The sequence below is a fragment of the Somniosus microcephalus genome, chromosome 32 (genome assembly GCF_052327205.1).
Source record: "Somniosus microcephalus isolate GS21.2 chromosome 32, FLI_Smic_1.0, whole genome shotgun sequence".
Classification (NCBI taxonomy): domain Eukaryota; kingdom Metazoa; phylum Chordata; class Chondrichthyes; order Squaliformes; family Somniosidae; genus Somniosus; species Somniosus microcephalus.
The window spans coordinates 35,423,707-35,442,368 of record NC_141018.1 but is presented as its reverse complement, the minus strand read 5'-3'; the positions used below and the strand labels follow the sequence as shown (position 1 = coordinate 35,442,368).

Here is an 18,662-nt window from a genome sequence, read left to right as displayed (position 1 = left end):
GCAAGATTCTAGCTTGTTTTATTGTTCCCTCACAACAGCCCTTTTCGTTATTTCAATGTTTCAGCTGTAAAAATTAATTGGTGTTTAATAATCTCGGCCAACACCACACAAATAGTGACGCGTCTGTACGTAGCTATTGCCAGAACTGTCAGCTTTCACTCTGTTGGCTTAAAAATGTCATCTGTTTTGGCGTGTTTCACTCCTACAAATAAGCACAGCCGCCTCGCCCCCCCCCCCGCGTGTTTAAATGGGATTGTGAGCCCGCATCGCTGTCTGATCATAAATCTCTCTCCTAACATTTCCCCAATGCTGACATCTCTCACTGTGGACAAAGATTTAGTATGCAAGCGATGCAGGCGCTGTCTGCACGTACAGTCTGCTCTGCTTGAGCTCTGCCCTCAGCATCGCAATGGATACAGAGCTCTGTGATGCTTTTATTTTAAACCGTTTCATCTTTTCCTCGCAGCAACGGAAAATTAGATCACAAGCACGTCTCCACAATGGTGTAAAATCCATGTTTGTCACCAGTGTCAATAAGAAGCCCTGATTATATTTGTCCCCACTTATAATATCTATTGAAGCTGCCTTTGACAGACTGTAATCTCTTGCTCTCTCTCTCTCTCTCTCTCTCTCTCTCTCTCTCTCTCTCTCTCACAATAGCTCGCTGTATATCTCTGTATTAATATCTATGCATATCTTTGTATCTATATCTGTGTATGTATATATGTATAATAATATACACTATGTATTTGTGTATTTTTTTGTACGTATATGAGATAGTGTCTCTCCTCAATAAATACATAAATAGCAGTGTAATCAGTGAAGGGGAACTAATTGATCCAGTGTCTGATTTTCAGACTGAATCCTGACTGACGGGAATTGTTTACACAGCTTCCCAGCACAGGGCACTGTGTCCGTCTCTGTCTCCAGCTCCCAAATGGAAATGTTGCAGTGAATGTCGCATTTTCTGTTGCAAAAACTCAGCAGGTTTCTGGGACTGCCACGTGCTGAATTGTTGCAATGTGGGATTATAATTGCCGTTAATTCAGACCAGATCATTTCATTAACTCTTTCCCTCCCTTCCCCGTGCCCCTCTTTCCCCCCCCCCCCCTCACGTTCCCATGTTAATAAATTAATTAATTGAAAATGAATTAAAAAGCTGATTTTGCACAGTCAAATTCCCAAGAAAGATAACGGAGTTGATAGGATTTTGCAATCTCCCTTCCCCATCGCTCTGGGTATAAAAGCCCTTCTCTTTCCCGCTTGCTCCCACGCCATGCAGTATTTCTCACTTCAGAGCTCCAGGAGGTGACCTTGAGGTCAACTTTATGAATGAGCTGACTGGAAATTTCTAATATCCAAAGCAAACATCAAAAGTCTCACCCTTTAAAATTGAAGTCCTGATCAATATCCACTGACCCGTGCTGAAAATGTGCATGTCTGTGAACACTGGGTGAGCGATCGGGGTCAGGGAGGGCAGAAGACTGGGGGGTGGGGTGGGGGGGGAGAGGAGGAATTACTTTTTACCCACTTGCTTTGTGTGATTAGCAAGATGCCATCAACACCGGGTGCATGCTTTCAGTCTCACTGCATTGCCATACGCTGGAGGAAAGTTTGGCAAGTGGTCAACCCAGAGAGAAATTACTGGCTGGTACACAGCTCTCAAAAAGCCATCTTGATGCCAGCCTAGCTGGGTGTTTGTCTGTATGTGGATAACATTATACTCGGGATTGGGCTATGGCTCTTGGCTGGTGTGGAAGGAGTTGGGTGGATTCACTGACGAAGCATTGATCCCACTTGGTTTATACGGAACCCGGCTCATTCTGAACTGAGCATGGCGTCCTATTTTTCTCCTGCTACAACAGTTTAAAATACTGCGAGGTCAGCCCTCCTCCCGGTTTCCCAATGTGTGTGTAACATCGTTCCGGTTTCCCATGTACTTTGATGAACAGGGTGTGTTAGAACTCGGAGCACAACGTGAGCTCCTCTTTGCCTTGCTCCTCTCTGTCCGGTTACGGACTTGGCAATTGCAGGTGAACAGTTTCTGGTTCTGGTGCCAGTATTTGGGCATTGCCCTACCCCTCCCCCCCAGAGCTGCACAGGAGCAGTCACTATTCCCTCTTCCCTCGCCAATTGTTGGAAATACGCAGCCGTTCCGTCCGTATCTGAAAGGATGGATTAAGATTCTGGGTAGAGATCCTTCATCACAAAAGGTCATACTGGGACATTGACCTGTCTTTCTCTTTCAGAAGCTGACTGACCTGCTGTGTATTTTCAGGTTATTTTCCCCTCTCCCCTCCCCTTTTTTAATCTCCATAATTGTGTTCCTAGAGTAGCTTTGATTGACCGAACTCTCTGGTGTGACCCCCCACCTCTTATGGTGCGGTGTGAACCCCCCGCCCCCTGCTGGTGCGGCGGATCCACTGCTGCTGGTGTGCCGTGACCCCCACCCCCCTTGCTGGGGTGGTGTGACCCCCTTCTGCGGGTGCACCGTGACCCCCTCCCCCTCTGCTGGGGTGGTGGGACCCCCTCCCCCTCTACTGGGGCGGTGACATCTCCCCCATCCTTCACTGCTGGTATGCCGTGACCCCCCTGCCCCCCCCCCCCCCCCGGCTGGGGTGGTGTGACCCCCTTCTGCAGGTGCACCGTGACCCCCCTCCCCCTCTGCTGGGGCGGTGGGACCCCCCTCCCCCTCTGCTGGGGCGGTGGGACCCCCCTCCCCCTCTGCTGGGGCGGTGGGACCCCCTCCCCCTCTGCTGGGGCGGTGGGACCCCCTCCCCCTCTGCTGGGGCGGTGGGACCCCCTCCCCCTCTGCTGGGGCGGTGGGACCCCCTCCCCCTCTGCTGGGGCGGTGGGACCCCCTCCCCCTCTGCTGGGGCGGTGGGACCCCCCTCCCCCTCTGCTGGGGCGGTGGGACCCCCTCCCCCTCTGCTGGGGCGGTGGGACCCCCTCCCCCTCTGCTGGGGCGGTGGGACCCCCTCCCCCTCTGCTGGGGCGGTGGGACCCCCTCCCCCTCTGCTGGGGCGGTGGGACCCCCTCCCCCTCTGCTGGGGCGGTGGGACCCCCTCCCCCTCTGCTGGGGCGGTGGGACCCCCTCCCCCTCTGCTGGGGCGGTGGGACCCCCTCCCCCTCTGCTGGGGCGGTGGGACCCCCTCCCCCTCTGCTGGGGCGGTGGGACCCCCTCCCCCTCTGCTGGGGCGGTGGGACCCCCTCCCCCTCTGCTGGGGCGGTGGGACCCCCTCCCCCTCTGCTGGGGCGGTGGGACCCCCTCCCCCTCTGCTGGGGCGGTGGGACCCCCTCCCCCTCTGCTGGGGCGGTGGGACCCCCTCCCCCTCTGCTGGGGCGGTGGGACCCCCTCCCCCTCTGCTGGGGCGGTGGGACCCCCCCCCCCCTCTGCTGGGGCGGTGGGACCCCCCCCCCCCTCTTCTGCTGGGGCGGTGGGACATCCCCCCCCCCCATCCTTCACTGCTGGGGCGGTGACATCCCCCCCATCCTTCACTGCTGGGGCAGCGTGACCCCCATCACGGGCACAGATGCATCCTCCAGGAGTACACGGCAACAAAAAGGGGTATCGGGAATGTGTGAGGGGGTGATGGGGGCAGACACATTGGCAGAATCAGTCCACAGTTTGTATAGCCGCTCTTCCAAATCATCACCTGCCTAAACCTCTCTGCCTCTCTCTCCTTTAAGACGCTCCTTAATATCTACCTCTTTGACCTGCCTTAATATCTCCTTAAGTGGCTCGGTGTCAAATTTTTGTCTGATTGCGCTCCTGTGAAGCGCCCTTGGGATGTTTTACTATGTTAAAGAGGCTAGATAATTGTTGTTGAGGTGGGATTGGTTTATTGCTGGACCCGTGCCGAGCTCCGAAGCTGCAGAGTTCATTCTGCAGTAAAAAGAAAGATAGCTGGCAAGAATCAAATAACTACAAATCTCAAATAAAACCTGCCGGTGCTGGAAATGCACAGAAGGTGTGTCCGCATCTGAAAAGAAAAAAACAGATTAGTCGAAACTTACAGCACAAGGGAAGGCGTATCTGTGCCGGTTCTTTGCTCGAGTAATCCATTACTAATTCCACTGCCCCACGTTCTCCTCATAGCCCTGTTATCCATTCTTCCCTTAAAAGATGCAACGCTCCTTGCCTTAATCACTACCTAAGGCAAAGTATTCCATGCTCTCACAACCCTGAGTAATGACATTTCTGCTAATCTCCTCCCTCAATCCCTTCATGATGGTTTCAGATTGATGACTCCTTGTCACTGACTCTGCAATCAGAGAGAATAGTCTTTCATTACTCGCTCCATCAAAACCCTTCATAATTTAAAAATCTCTCTTAAATCCAGTCTTGGCCTTCTCTGCTCTAGTGGAATAGTCCCAGTCTTTTGAATCTCTCCTCAGAACTATAGTTTCTGCGCTGTACACTCTCTGTAGCTTTAATGTTCTTTCTGTAACGGAGCGGCCAGTAATCTAACTGTGGTCGAACCATTACCGTGTACATATTTACCATAACTTCTTTATTCTTGTACTCTTTCAAGTGTAGACCCTTTGTCGGGACCTTGTCTGCCGAGTCTAATACAGGAAACTTTCGTTTATCCGGAGGTTAAATGTCTGGAAAGCTCTATCTACCGGCAAAATTCAGGAGTCGGTTCAGATTTTTTTTCTTTTCGTTGCTTTTCTCCAGTCCTGGCTCTGCAAGCGTCTCTGTAGCTAAGCAACAGCTTCAGCTAGACGCTTGCAAGCTGCGCCGACTGTTTTGAAGCTGTTGCTAAGCAACAGGGTTTGTTGCTTTACATGGAGCTCTGAGCTCCGTATGTTTTCAACATTAGCGCTGGTTTCTACGGCAGTTTTGATCTAATGGCACCAGCTCGGTCCCTTCGCTGCTGGATAGCAGAAAGTTTCCTGTAGAGTGACCGGTTTACAGGGCTGTGCCATGCTGCAAACGCTCATTCTGTTGTGCTTTCCATAGGAATATGGTATTAACAAGGAGGAGAAGTTAGACATTGCCTATGCATACTGCCTTCCACTGATCAAGAAGATGCAGCTGGATTTACAACGGACGCATGAGGATGAATCTGTCAACAAACTACACCCACTGTAAGACAGCCATTGGGAGTTTGAGCCTTTGCTGCTTTCAAAGTGCCCACGTGTACTTGATGAAATGATGTTCTAAATTCATCCACAGTTGGCTTTTTGTTTCTGGAGGGAAAGTCTTGCAAAAAAAGGTTGTGAATCTAAAACTTCAAAAAAAAAGCATAAAATGTTGTCAAAATAATCAGGGTGGAGAGGAGGAGAATTTTTTTTACTCAGCGAGTTGTTATGATCTGAAAAGACGGTGGAAGCAGGTTCAACGGTAACTTTCAAAAGGAAATCGGATAAATAATTGAAAAGGAAAAATTTGCATTGCTATGAGGAAAGCGCAGGGGAGTGGGATTAATTGGATCGCTCTTTCAAAGAGCCGGCACAGGCACAATGGGCCGAATGGCCTCCTTCTGTGCTGTAAGACTCTGCGATTCTGTGAGTTGAGTTGGGCGAGTTGAAGGTTTCATTCTACCTTTGTGTTAAAAGACAGAAAAAAAAATTCTGGAATAGCTGTGCGAGAAAGGGGAAGTGTGTGATTTGGAGTTGATTGGTCCCCAATGGTAAAGGCGGGTGAAGGTGCTGCCTGGTGTGGTAGTGAGGTTCAATTCCCAGTCCATGCCGAGTTAGCTGAACTTTTCTGAGGCAGCGGTTGGAAGGCTACAACTGGGTTAGGGAGGTGGTCGGGAGGGTGTGGAATCAGCCAGGGCTCCCAATTCTGGTCAAACAGTTTGCCGATGAGCCTGATCTGGGCTCCCAGATGAAAATAGTCATTTGGGCAAGTCACTGGAAGGCCTATCGTCACTGAAGAACAGTATCTCGGTAAGAATCGCCCCCTTCTCCCAAAACCTGGCCTCTTTCACGCCCTCCTTAAAACCCACCACTTTTGCCAAGCATTTGGTCACCCTCCAACTATCTCCTTTGCCTCGGCATCTGATGTATGCCTCTCTGAAGCACCTTGGGACGTTTTTCTACATTAAAGGTGCTATATAAATACTTGTTGTTCAGGAGAGGTGGAGAGAAAATTGGGGGGTTGGGGGATAAAATAGAGGTAGCTTGATGTGTCAGCAGTGGCTCATTGGGCAGCACTCTCGCCTCTGAGTCAGAAGGTTGTGGGTTCAAGTCCCACTCCAGAGACTCGAGCATAAAAATCCAGGCTGACGCTCCCAGTGCAGTGCTGAGGGAGGAGTGCTGCACTGTCAGAGGTGCCGTCTTTTGGATGAGACGTTAAACCGAGGCCCCAACTGCTCTCTCAGGTGGACATAAAAGATCCCACGGCACTATTTTTAAGAAGAGCAGGGGAAGTTCTCTTCAGTGTCCTGGGCCAATATTAAACCCTCAACTAACACCTAAAAATAAATTATCTGGTCATTATCACATTGCTGTTTGAGGGAGCTTGCTGTGTGCAAATTGGCTGCGTTTCCTACATTACATCAGTGACTCCACTTCAAAAAGTGCTTAATTGGAACGTCCTGAGGCTGTGAAAGGCGCAATGGAAATGCAAGTCTTTTCTTCCTTTGTTGTAACACTGCCCAGCTGATTAGCTTTTTGTTGTGTTGTTTAGCTATTCCAGAGGGGTGATGTCTCCCGGACGCCACGTTCGAACACGGTTATATTTTACGAGTGAAAGTCACGTCCATTCTTTGCTGAGCTTTTTTCGTTATGGGGGTCTCTTGGGCGTAAGTAGAAGTTTTACTTTCACAAGATTGGGTTTTCCTCAGTTGGTGCTCCTCACACTGGGCAAAATTTGAGAGAGAAAAACATCTGTTTGATTAATTGACACCCCCCCCCCCCCCCCCAACATGTGAGCCTTACCCCTCCCCCAATGTGTGTCCTCCCCCCCTCCCCCAATGTGTGTCCTACCCACCCCACTCTCGACCTACCACAGAATATTCTTCGATCATTTCTAGTCTGAATTAACGGATTTTCCTCTCTGATTCTCAGGAGCTTAAGGATCAGCAGTGGAAGAGAGCCATGGACTATCTCGGGGCAGTCTCGGAACTGAACTACATGACTCAGATCGTTATTATGCTGTATGAGGATAACAATAAGGTACAGTATTCTCTTTTCAGATTGATTCAGCGCAGTGGAATTCTATGTAGTGGAAGTGAACAGGAAGGGGGTTAGTTAGTAGTTTGACTCTCTTCCTCTCCTGGAGATACCATTTCCTGCTGGGGTCCAGTTCCTCCAGCAGCAGCAACACTCCAGCATCATTCCCAAGTGACCACCCTGCACACGAGCCTAGACAGTGAGCGCCTGCAGGCTATTCAACTACAGAAGGACGTCGCAGACAAACCCCAAGCTAATGCTCATCTGTGCCCTTGCCAGCAGTGGGCACTGCATACTAATCGGGCACAGGAACCCCAGCTGTTTGCCCCCTCGCCTGCACCCCCCAACTGAGCGGAGACGACTTTCAATGCTCCAGTTGCCGTGAATCAGCTAAGTGGAGCTAATTCACCAACAGAGCAGGGACTGGTCACTGCCATAGCCAACTGAAATATGTTAGTGTTAAAAGTTCATATATCTGTAATGCTAACTAATAGTCAGAATTTGGACTTGGTGCATTGATAGTGTGAGATACAAATGAAGCTTAGGAACTGACTGAATTTTGTGTGTGTTTACTGACCGATTAATCTGACTAAATAACAGTCGCGACTGCTGCACTTCAGAAAGTAATTATTGGTTATAAAAACACTTTAGAATGATACAGCACAGAAGGAGGCCATTCAGCCCATCGTGCCTGTGCCAGCTCTTTGAAAGAGCTGTCCTGTTAGTCCCACCCTGACCCCCCCCCCCCCCGCTCTTTCCCCACAGCCCTGCAAATTTTTCCTTTTCAAGTATTTATCCAATTCCCTTTTGAAAGTTACTATTGAATCTGCTCCCACCGCCCTTTCAGGCAGCACATTCCAGATCACAACAACTCGCTGCGTAAAAAAAATCTCCTCGTCTCCCCCCCCAGAGTTTTTGCCAATTATCTTAAGGATGTTCCGAAGATGTGAAAGGCACTATATAAATGCACGTTCATTCTTCTTGCCTCTCTCTGCTCCTTCAAAGGCCTCCTAAAAAATGTACCACCTTTGCCCGTGTTTTTGATCGCCTTCCAGTTCGAAGTCCGCCTCTCCTGAAAAGTACCTGCAGATGTTTGTGTTACATGACGAGCGTGGTATAGGTGCAAGTTGTTGGAGCTGCAAAGAAAATAAATTTCAATGTTTTTTTTTCAGTTTAATATACTGGAGGGAGAAAGCTATCGATCTTATATTGAAATAAAATAAATGCCTGAAATGAATGTTTATTTACCATTGTGCAGGTTAGCGAGAGGTCGTCAGCTCAAAGTCTTTACAGTAGTGCAGAGAAAAGCAGCTCCTTAAGTGCTGTATGTAGTTTGAGCCTTTTCTAATATACTGTCCCAAACAGTGATTGAACAACAATAAAGAACTTCAGGTGTATTATACCAGAGTGCGGGTAACACTGGTATGATTGAAGGACTGGATCTAATGGGTTCAGTCTCAAAGCCATTGAACTTTATTCTTGCCACAATATACCTGGGCGTTCTTTATTGTTTAACTTGTCATCGCAATAACTTTAAACACTTGACCCCTCCAGATTCCAGAGCAAATTTCATAAATCAGCCGTCGGGTTCATTTTGAAATTGATTGCTCTCGGCACCTTCAATGTATCTGAGTGATCCACCTGTAAAAGGTCATTTACTCCTCATCAGATTCTGAAGTCTGCCAAGTTCATGAGGACATGGGGGAGGAGATAGTATGTGTAGCGATGCCTCTGGGGAACCATGGTATCCTGAAGTTTGCTTGGTTGATTTAGGGAGTCGGGGAGGAATTTCCCACAGTTATCATCGAATGATACAGCACAGAAGGAGGCCATTCAGCCCATCGTGCCTGTACCGGCTCTTTGAAAGAGCTCTCCAATTAATCTCACTCCCCCTGCTCTTTCCCTCTAGCCCTGCAAATTTTCAGTTCTTCCTGAAACGTTTTACTACTTTAAAGGTGCTATGTAAATGTTTCTATATTTCTTAAGGCTAAAGGGATATGGGGAGAAAGCAGGTACTGGGTACTGAACTTGGATGATCAGCCATGATCACATTGAATGGCGGAGCAGGCTCGAGGGGCCGAATGGCCTACTCCTGCTCCTATCTTCTATGTTTCTATGTAAATACAAGTTGTTGTTTTGTTGAAATTGGCCACAGGTTTTTCCTTTGACTTTTGCCTTCCCCAGGATTTGTTATCACTAGCTCGCTTGCAGCCACACCAGTTTATAGAACCAATACAGCACAGGAGGAGGCCATTCAGCCATCGTGCCTGTGCGAGCTCTTTGAAAGAGCTCTCCAATTTAATCCCACTCCCCCCTGCTCTTTCCCCATAGCCCTGCAGATTTCACCTTTTCAAGTATTTATCCAATTTCCTTTTGTAAGTTTCTATTGAATCTGCTTCCACCACTATTTCAGTCAGCGCATTCCAAATCATCATAACTCGCTGTGGAAAAAAGAATTCTCCTCATCTCCCCCTTGGCTTTTTTGCTAATTATCTTAAATCTGTGTCCTCCTGCCACTGGAAACAGTTTCTCCCTCTCCACTCTATCAAAACCCCTCATAATTTTGAACGCCTCTATTAAATCTCCCCCTAACCTTCTCTGCTGTAAGGAGAATAGCCCCAGCTTCTCCAGTCTCTCCACATGACTGAAGTCCTTCATCCCTGGAACCGTTCTGGTAAATCTCCTCCGCAACCCTCTCCAAGGCCTTGACATCCTTCCTAAAGTGTGGCGCTCAGAATGGGACACAAAACTCCAGCTGAGGCCGAACCAGCGATTTATAAAAGTTTAACATACTTTTGTCCTCTATTCCCTTATTTGCAAAGCCCAGGATCTTGTCTGCCTTTTAAAGCAGCTTTATCGACTTGATCAAAATTGCATATATTACATTGAAGTGTTTTGCTGCTTTGTATCAGGACCCTTCTTCCGAAGAGCGATTTCACGTGGAACTCCATTTCAGCCCAGGGGCTAAAGGTTGTGACGAGGATGAAAACGCCCCCACAGGGTCCGGGTTTCGGCCTGCATCAGCTGAGGTAAATCCCATTGGGATCCCTTGGGTAATTTTCTATCGTCGGAGACATAGCTGACACTTTACATAATCCATTTATTAACTGCAAAAATAAAAGACCCATTTTTCTGCATTACCTTCTTGATTCAAATGTATAACCGCTTCTCTTTCAAACATAGGTATGAGCACTTCAAAAAATAACATTTCAGGCATTCAAATTCTTCAAAAATAAAAAGAGTTTAAGTCAGCCAGTGGCTCAGTGGGCAGCACCCACGCCTCTGAGTCAGAAGGTCGTGGGTTCCAGAGTTTGTGCTCCAGAGACTCGAGCACAAAAATCTAGGCTGACACTCCAGTGCAGTGCTGAGGGAGTGCTGCACTGTCTGAGGGTGCCGTCTTTCGGATGAGACGTTAAACCGAGGCCCCGTCTGCTCTCTCAGGTGGACGTAAAAGATCCCACGGCACCATTCGAAGAAGAGCAGGGTGTCCTGGCCAACATTTCTCCCTGAACCAACACCTGAAACAGATTACCTGGTCGTTTGTGGGAGCTTGCTGTGCGCAAATTGGCTGCCGCCTTTCCTACATTACAACAGTGACTGCACTTCAAAAGTGTTTCATTGGCTGTGAAGCGCTTTGGGACGTCCTGAGGTCATGAAAGGCGCTGGAGAAATGCAAATCTTTCTTTAATTAACCTTTTTGTGCTCTGCTTATGTTAATGAAGCAATTTTGTCTTGAGATTTAGCTTGGTATATGTGCTTTGATTCTGTCGCGGTACACAAGAGGTTAAAAAGTAGCTTCACCCATGGAAGAATTTTTCCAGCGCATTTTGAGGCCATTGTTGCTGGGCCAAATCATTCATAAAATGATACAGCACAGAAGGAGGCCATTCGGCCCATCGTGCCTGTGCCGGCTCTTTGAAAGAGCGATCCAATTAATCACACTCCCCTGCTCCTGCAAAATTTTCCCCTTCAAGTATTTACCCAATTATTCTACCAGTTTCCCTTCTTAGGCAGTCCCTCAGAGCCGAGGATGACTTGCTTCCATATTAAAAATGAGTTCGCAGGTGACTGATGAGTCCAATGCGGGACCTACAGTCTCTGTCACAGGTGGGGCAGACGGTGGGTGTTGCCTTTCCAGAAGAAGGTGTAACCACCGCCTTGCTCCTTGAGCTGGCCTTCCCCTGCCCGCCAGGTCTCACTTAGGACGGCGATGTCAATGTCGTAACGTCTGAGCTCCCGGGCAACAATAGCAGTACGGCGTTCCGGTCTGTCACTGTTGGGGTTGTCCACGAGGACCCTGACGTTCCCGGTCCCGAACTTCACATTAAAGGGTGCAGATTGTTACTTGCCAGTTTGGGATTGGCAGCTATTTACAAAAAAAAGTGAATGAATTGCTCAACTTCCTGCTACATCCTCATGAGCAGTTATCAAGTTAATTTAACTGTTTTTGAGTTAGCACATCATTAACATTTGTCCTACAAAAGAGAGAAAAGGTTTAAAAAAAAAAGAGGCTGCAAAAAGTGGAAAAGGGAGAAAATGAGAAAGAAAGCGAGAGCGAAATCGTCGTAATGGTGTTTATTTCATCCGTAGAATGAAGGTGGCTCCAAGACTGATCAAGGCAGCATGGAGGATCTCTCGGAGAATCGGGGGAGCGATGATGCAGATGGATTTCTTCCCGCCTTGCCTCAGCCAGCAGAGCCCTTCCACACTCACAGGAAGTCCGCCCTGACCAAGGCCAGGAAGATGGGCTCCATGGAGGTAAATGTTGGCAAGTGATTTGAAATGCATACACGCACCTGTTCAAGTTTGGTGCTCATCTAGAATTACTTCTCTGCTCCAAGGAGAACAATCCCGGCTTCTAGAATAGAGTAACAGAATATTTTTTAAATGGTGAGAAACTTTCAAATGTTGGTGTTCGGAGAGATTTGGGTGTCCTCGTGCAAGAAACACAGAAAGATAGCATGCAGGTACAGCAAACAATAAGGAAGGCAAATGGCATGTTGGCCTTTATTGCAAGGGGTTTGGAGTATAAGAGTAAGGAAGTCTTGCAGCAATTGTACAGGGCTTTGGGGAGACCACACCTGGAGTACTGGGCACAGTTTTGGTCTCCTTATCTAAGGAAGGATATACTTGCCTTGGAGGCGGTGCAACGAAGGTTCACTAGATTGATTCCTGGGATGAGAGGGTTGTCCTATGAGGAGAGATTGAGTAGAATGGGCCGATACTCTCTGGGGTTTAGAAGAATGAGAGGTGATCTCATTGAAACATACAAGATTCTGAGGGGGATTGACAGGGTAGATGCTGAGAGGTTGTTTCCCCTGGCTGGAGTGTCTAGAACCAGGGGGCATAGTCTCAGGATAAGGGGTCATCCATTTAAGACCGAGATGAGGAGGAAGTTCTTCACACAGAGTGTTGTGAATCTTCGGAATTCTCTGCCCCAGAGGGCTGTGAATGCTGAGTCTTTGGGCTAGATTTTCGTGGAGCCGTCAGGCGGGGTTTCAGGTGTGTTGGGGGGGGGGGGGGGGTGGGGGGAATCCCGAATTTGGGGGTCCCGACACCATCCCGCAAACGTAAGTTTCAGGGGCGGTGGGTACCCGTTCCGCACTGGGACCCGTCGAAACCAGGTGGGAAGGGATTAGTGCCAATTAACTGCCTGTTAACAGGCAGTTTTTAGCCTATTCCCTATTTTGAGGGGTGTCGTGTGGGATTCCCGACGGCTTCAATCCACGCCAGGTTAGAGCAGGCGGGCCGTCGGGTTGAAGGAGTTGGAGGGGTCGCAATGTTGGCGCTCAGGTGAGTGATGGGTGCATGAGTGTAAAGGTAAGTGTGTTTGGTGTGTCTAAAGTGTAAAGAACTTTTACTTACCTGTACTTACCTTCACAGCCTTTCTCCCTGTAGCCGTCGGGAGCCCATCACTCAGCCGGTACTTAAAGCTGAACGGCTGCGATCTGTGAAAAGCGACAGCCTTCAGCTTTGAGTGCCGGTAAGAGTTCTAACTGAGTCTGTGCAGAATGACTCATGTTAGAACTCAGACTGTCAGTGTTTGACAGCTTCAAACAGCTGTGAGACACTGATATTTCATCTGTCAAGAACTCTTAACAGATGAAATTGCAGTCTGTGACATCACCTGTTGCCGGGTGGCCCTTAATTGGCCTGCTGAGCCCGCTGGATGGGCTCAACAAGGTCAATCAAGGGAAAATCGCGCGGATTGGCTGGACGTCGAAGTAGGCGGGTCAGAAACCCGAAAGGAGAAGTCCCGCCTTCTTCCCGACAGGTTCGGGAAAACCTACCCCTTTGAGTATGTTCAAGGCTGAGACAGATAGATTTTTGGACTCTAGGGGAATCCAGGGATATGGAGGTCGGGCGGGAAAGTGGAGTTGATGTCGATGATCAGCCATGATCTTATTGAATGGTGGAGTAGGCTCGAGGGGCCGAATGGCCGACTCCTGCTCTTAATTCTTATGTTCTTATGTCCAGTCTCTCCACATAATTGAAGTCCCTCATCCCTGGTACCATTCTTGTAAATCTGCTCTGCACCCTGTCCAAGGCCTCGACATCCTTCCTAAAGTGTGGAATTGGACACAATGCTCCAGCTGAGGCTGGAGGATTCCAAAGAAAATTATTAAGAATCTTTAAGACCATAACAAGTCCATTGGGCCCAACAGGTCCCTTTTCATAGATCAACCGCACTCACCTTCAAATCATATAACTCCGCTCCTCTCGCACCGGCAACGCGCCTAATCGTCTCCTGAACCCATTTATACCGTCCACTTCAATGTCCTTCCCTGCTCACTTATTCCACGACTCAGTTAGATTTTGGATGGAAAAAGTCCCTCTGACTTCACTTTTTACAACTAACTTAATAAATATATATCTTCTGTTCCCCACTTTGAACCTTTCACCGCAGTGAACTATTTGCAGGATCAATTCTGATCAATTCTCTTCGTAATTTAATAAAAATTAATTCTGGGGATGTGGGTGTCACTGGCAAGGCCAACATGCATTGCCCATCCCTAGTTACCCTGAGAAGGTGGTGATGAGCTTTCATCTTTTTAGTAGTTTGCTAGGTCATTTTCAGTTCAGAGGACTGGAGTCACACATAGACCCAGACCGGGTAAAGACGGCAGGTTTCCTTCTCTAAAGGACATTCCTGAGTTAGTCGGGTTTTTATGACAATCTGACACCTTCATGGTCAATTTTACCGATACTAGCTTTTAATTTACAGATTCTTTTAAAAACTGATTGCAAATTCTCAAACTGCCATGGTGGGATTTGAAATCACATTCTCTGGATTATTAGTCCAGGCCTCTACATTGCTAGTCCAGTAACACAACCACTACACTGCCGTATCCTCATCACTACCATACCCTCCACGCTAGCGAACCCTCCACGCTAGCGAACCCTCCACGCTACCGAACCCTCCACTCTACCGAACCCTCCACGCTACATAGAGATAGGAACAGGAGTCGGCCATTCGGCCCTTCGAGCCTGCTCCGCCATTCAATGAGATCATGGCTGATCTTCGTCTGAGATCATAGCTGATCTTACCAGTTCAGTACCCCGTCCCCGCCTTTTCTCCGTAACCCTTAATCCCCTTAGCCTTCAGAAATATATCCAATTCTCTCTTGAAGATATTTATTGAATTAGCCTTCACAGCCCTCTGTGGCAGGGAATTCCACAGGCTCACCACTCTTTGAGTGAAGAAATTCTTCCTCATCTCTGTTTTAAATGATTTGCCCGCTATTTTTAGACTGTGGCCCCTGGTTCTGTGCTCCCCGGCCATTGGAAACATTCTCTCTGAATTTAGCCTGTCCAGGCCTGCCATAATTTTATATGTTTCGATGAGATCCCCTCTCAATCTTCTAAACTCCAGTGAGTACAAGCCCAAACTATTCAATCTCTCCTCGTAGGTCATTCCCGCCATTCCAGGTATCAGCCTGGTGAATCGCCGCTGCACTCTTTCCATGGCAAGAACATCCTTCCGCAGATGGGGCGACCAAAACTGTACACAATACTCCAGATGCGGTCTCACCAGCACCTTGTACAGCTGTAGTAAGGTATCCCTATTCCTATACTCGAACCCCCTTGATATGAAGGCCAACATACCATTTGCCTTCTTAATCGCCTGTTGCACCTGCATGCTCTCCTTCAGTGACTGGTGCACAAGAACACCCAGGTCCCTCTGCACTTCCCCATCTCCCAATCTATTGCCATTTAGATAATAATCCACCCTCCTGTTTTTACCCCCAAAGTGGATAACCTCGCATTTATCCACATTATAGTGCATCTGCCACATATCCGCCCATTCCCCCAACCTGTCCAAATCGCACTGTAGCCTCCTGACATCCTCATCAGAGCCCACCCCTCCTCCTAGTTTAGTGTCGTCAGCGAATTTGGAAATATTGCATCCCATTCCCTGATCCAGATCATTTATATATATATTGTGAACAGCTGGGGTCCCAGGACAGATCCTTGCGGCACCCCGCTGGTCACTGCCTGCCACTCCGAAAACGAGCCGTTTATTCCAACTCTCTGTTTTCTATCCGCCAGCCAGTTCTCTATCCACGTTAATACTTTGCCCCCAATCCCATGAGCCTTAATTTTGCATGATAATCTTTTGTGTGGAACCTTATCGAAGGCTTTCTGGAAGTCAAGGTACACCACATCCACTGGCTCTCCCCCATCTATTTTACCAGTTACTTCCTCAAAAAATTCCAGCAGATTAGTCAAACACGATTTACCCTTTGTAAATCCATGTTGACTCTGTCCGATCCTTTCCCCATTTGTCAAGTGCTCCGCTATTTTATCCTTAATAATGGACTCTAGCATTTTGCCCACAACCGATGTAAGGCTTACTGGTCTATAATTCCCTGCTTTCTCTCTACCCCCCTTTTTAAATATTGGGGTAACATTAGCTACCCTCCAATCCACGGGTACTGTTCCCGAGTCAATGGAGTTCCGGAAGATGATCCTTAGAGCATCTGCTATCTCCAGGGCCACCTCCTTAAGTACCCTAGGATGTAGTTTATCAGGCCCCGGGGATTTGTCGGCCTTCAGTCCCCTCAACTTACCCAACACCATATCCCTAGAGATACTAATTTCTGTCAGCTCCTCCCTCTCATTAGTCCCTATGTTTGTCGATATTCCTGGGAGGTTATTTGTGTCCTCCTTTGTGAATACAGAACCAAAGTATGAGTTTAATTGGTCTGCCATTTCCTTATTCTCCATTATATATTCTCCCGAATCGGACTGCAAGGGACCGACTTGGGATTTTACCAGTCTTTTCCTCCTGATATACCGATAAAAGCTTTTGCAGTCTGCCTTTATGTTTGCTGCAAGTTTACTTTCGTATTCTATTTTCCCCTTCCTGATTAATCCCTTTGTCCTCTTTTGCTGTATCCTGTACTGCCCCCAATCTTCCGGTCTGGTGCTTTTTTTTGCCAGTTGATATGCCCTTTTTTTTGATTTTATGCTGTCCCTAATTTCCCTCGTTATCCACGGTTGAGTCACCTTTTTAGGTTTATTTTTATGCCAAACCGGTATAAACATGTTCTGGAATTCTTCCATTCTATCTTTGAATGCTTGCCATTGTCTCTCCACTGTCAATCCCCCCAGAAACACCACCCAATCAATCTTACCCAATTCCCGTCTCATACCCTCGTAATTCCCTTTATTTAAGTTCTGGACCTTAGTCTCTGATTCAATTTCCTCACTCTCCATCTCGACTGAGAGCTCGATCATATTATGATCGCTCTGACCCAAGGGGCCTCGTACAAGAAGATTGCTGATAAGTCCCTTCTCATTGCACAATACCCAGTCTAAAATGGCCTGATCTCGAGTCGGCTCCTCGACATATTGGTCCAGATAACCGTCCCAAAAACATTCCAGGAATTCCTCCTCCTCAGAATTTTTACTAATTTGGGTAGTCCAATCAATATGTAAATTAAAGTCACCCATGATGACAGCTGTGCTCTTATCGCACGCTTCTCTAATTTCCCTTTTTATGCCTTCCCTCACCTCCATATTACTATTTGGAGGCCTATATATCACACCCACTAACGTTTTCCTCCCCTTGCTATTTCTCATTTCTACCCATACAGATTCCGTTTCATCCGAGTTAATATCCTTCCTTTCCATTGCATTAATCCCCTCCTTTACCAGCAATGCTACCCCACCTCCCCTACCTTTTTGCCGATCCTTCCTAAATATTGTATATCCCTGGATGTTAAGTTCCCAGCCTTGCCCACCCTGCAGCCACGTTTCTGTAATCCCAATCAAATCATACTTGTTTACCTCTATTTCCACAACTAATTCATCCACCTTGTTCCTAATGCTTCTAGCATTAAGATACAAAGCCTTCAGGCTTGCTTTTTTCACACTCTCATTATGAATTAGTTTGGCCCTTTGTGTTTCTCTCCTTTGCTTATTGCTTCTCACCTTTCTACCATCTATTTCTAACTTCATATGACTTCCCTCTTTTCCACTACCTAGGTTCCCATCCCCCTGCCAAATTAGTTTAAATCCTCCCGAACCGCCCTAGAAAATATTACCCCGAGGACATCGGCTCCCTCACAGTTCAGGTGTAGACCGTCCCCTTGGTACAGGTCACTCCTCCCCAAGAACTGGTTCCAATGCCTCAAGAATTTAAATCCCTCTCCCTTGCACCACTGCTCAAGCCACGTATTTAGCTTATCTATCTTACTCTCTCTAAACTTATTAGCTCGTGGCACTGGTAGCAATCCAGAGATTACTACCTTTGAGGTCCTACTTTTCAATTTAGCTCCTAACTCCCTAAATTCAGCTTGTAGGACCGCCTCCCTCTTTTTACCTACATCGTTGGTACCTACATGTACCATGACAACTGGCTGATCCCCCTCCCCCTTCAGAATGCTCTGCACCCGATCCGAGACATCCTTGACCCTTGCACCAGGGAGGCAACATACCATCTTGGAGTCTCGGTCTCGGCCACAGAAACTCCTATCTATCCCCCTTACAATTGAATCCCCTATCACTATAGCCCTATCCCTCTTTTTCCCGCCCTTCTGTGCAGCAGAGCCAGTCCTGGTGCCCTGAACCTGGCTGCTGGTGCCTTCCCCTGATAAGTCATCTCCCCCAACAGTACCCAAAACGGTAAACCTGTTTTGGAGGGAGATGACCGCAGGTGACTCCTGCACTACCTTCCTGCCTTTACCCTGCCTTTTGGTCACCCATTTACTGTCTGAGCTAGCCTTTACCTGCGGTGTGACCAACTCACTGAATGTGCTATCCACAACATCCTCAGCATCGCGTATGCTCCAGAGTGAGTCCATTCGCAGCTCCAGCGCCGCCATGCGGTCCGCTAGGAGCTGCAGCTGGACACACTTCCTGCACACATAGTTGTCAGGGACAGTGTCCCTGATTTCCCACATGGCACAGGAGAAGCATGACACGGGTCCGAGCTGCCCTTCCATGACTTAACCCTTACAATACCCTTTTATTTACCGTACCCTCCACGCTACCGAACCCTCCACGCTACCGAACCCTCCACGCTACCGAAC

General features: G+C 48.1%; 1 protein-coding gene across 12 annotated transcripts in view; it reads left to right on the top strand.

The window, feature by feature from the left end:
- Window positions 1-18,662, top strand: part of ppip5k1a (diphosphoinositol pentakisphosphate kinase 1a) — a 154,055-nt gene that overhangs the window by 75,872 nt on the left and 59,521 nt on the right. For all 12 annotated transcript variants that reach the window (XR_015074381.1, XM_085972417.1, XM_085972406.1 and 9 more), the window contains 5 exons: window positions 4,967-5,094; window positions 6,641-6,755; window positions 7,021-7,128; window positions 10,038-10,154; window positions 11,716-11,883. Coding sequence is in view for 11 of the 12 variants with exons in the window: in XM_085972417.1 (XP_085828543.1) it covers window positions 4,967-5,094; window positions 6,641-6,755; window positions 7,021-7,128; window positions 10,038-10,154; window positions 11,716-11,883 (636 nt within the window). In the remaining variant the exon portion in view is untranslated. The remainder of the gene's footprint in view (window positions 1-4,966; window positions 5,095-6,640; window positions 6,756-7,020; window positions 7,129-10,037; window positions 10,155-11,715; window positions 11,884-18,662) is intronic.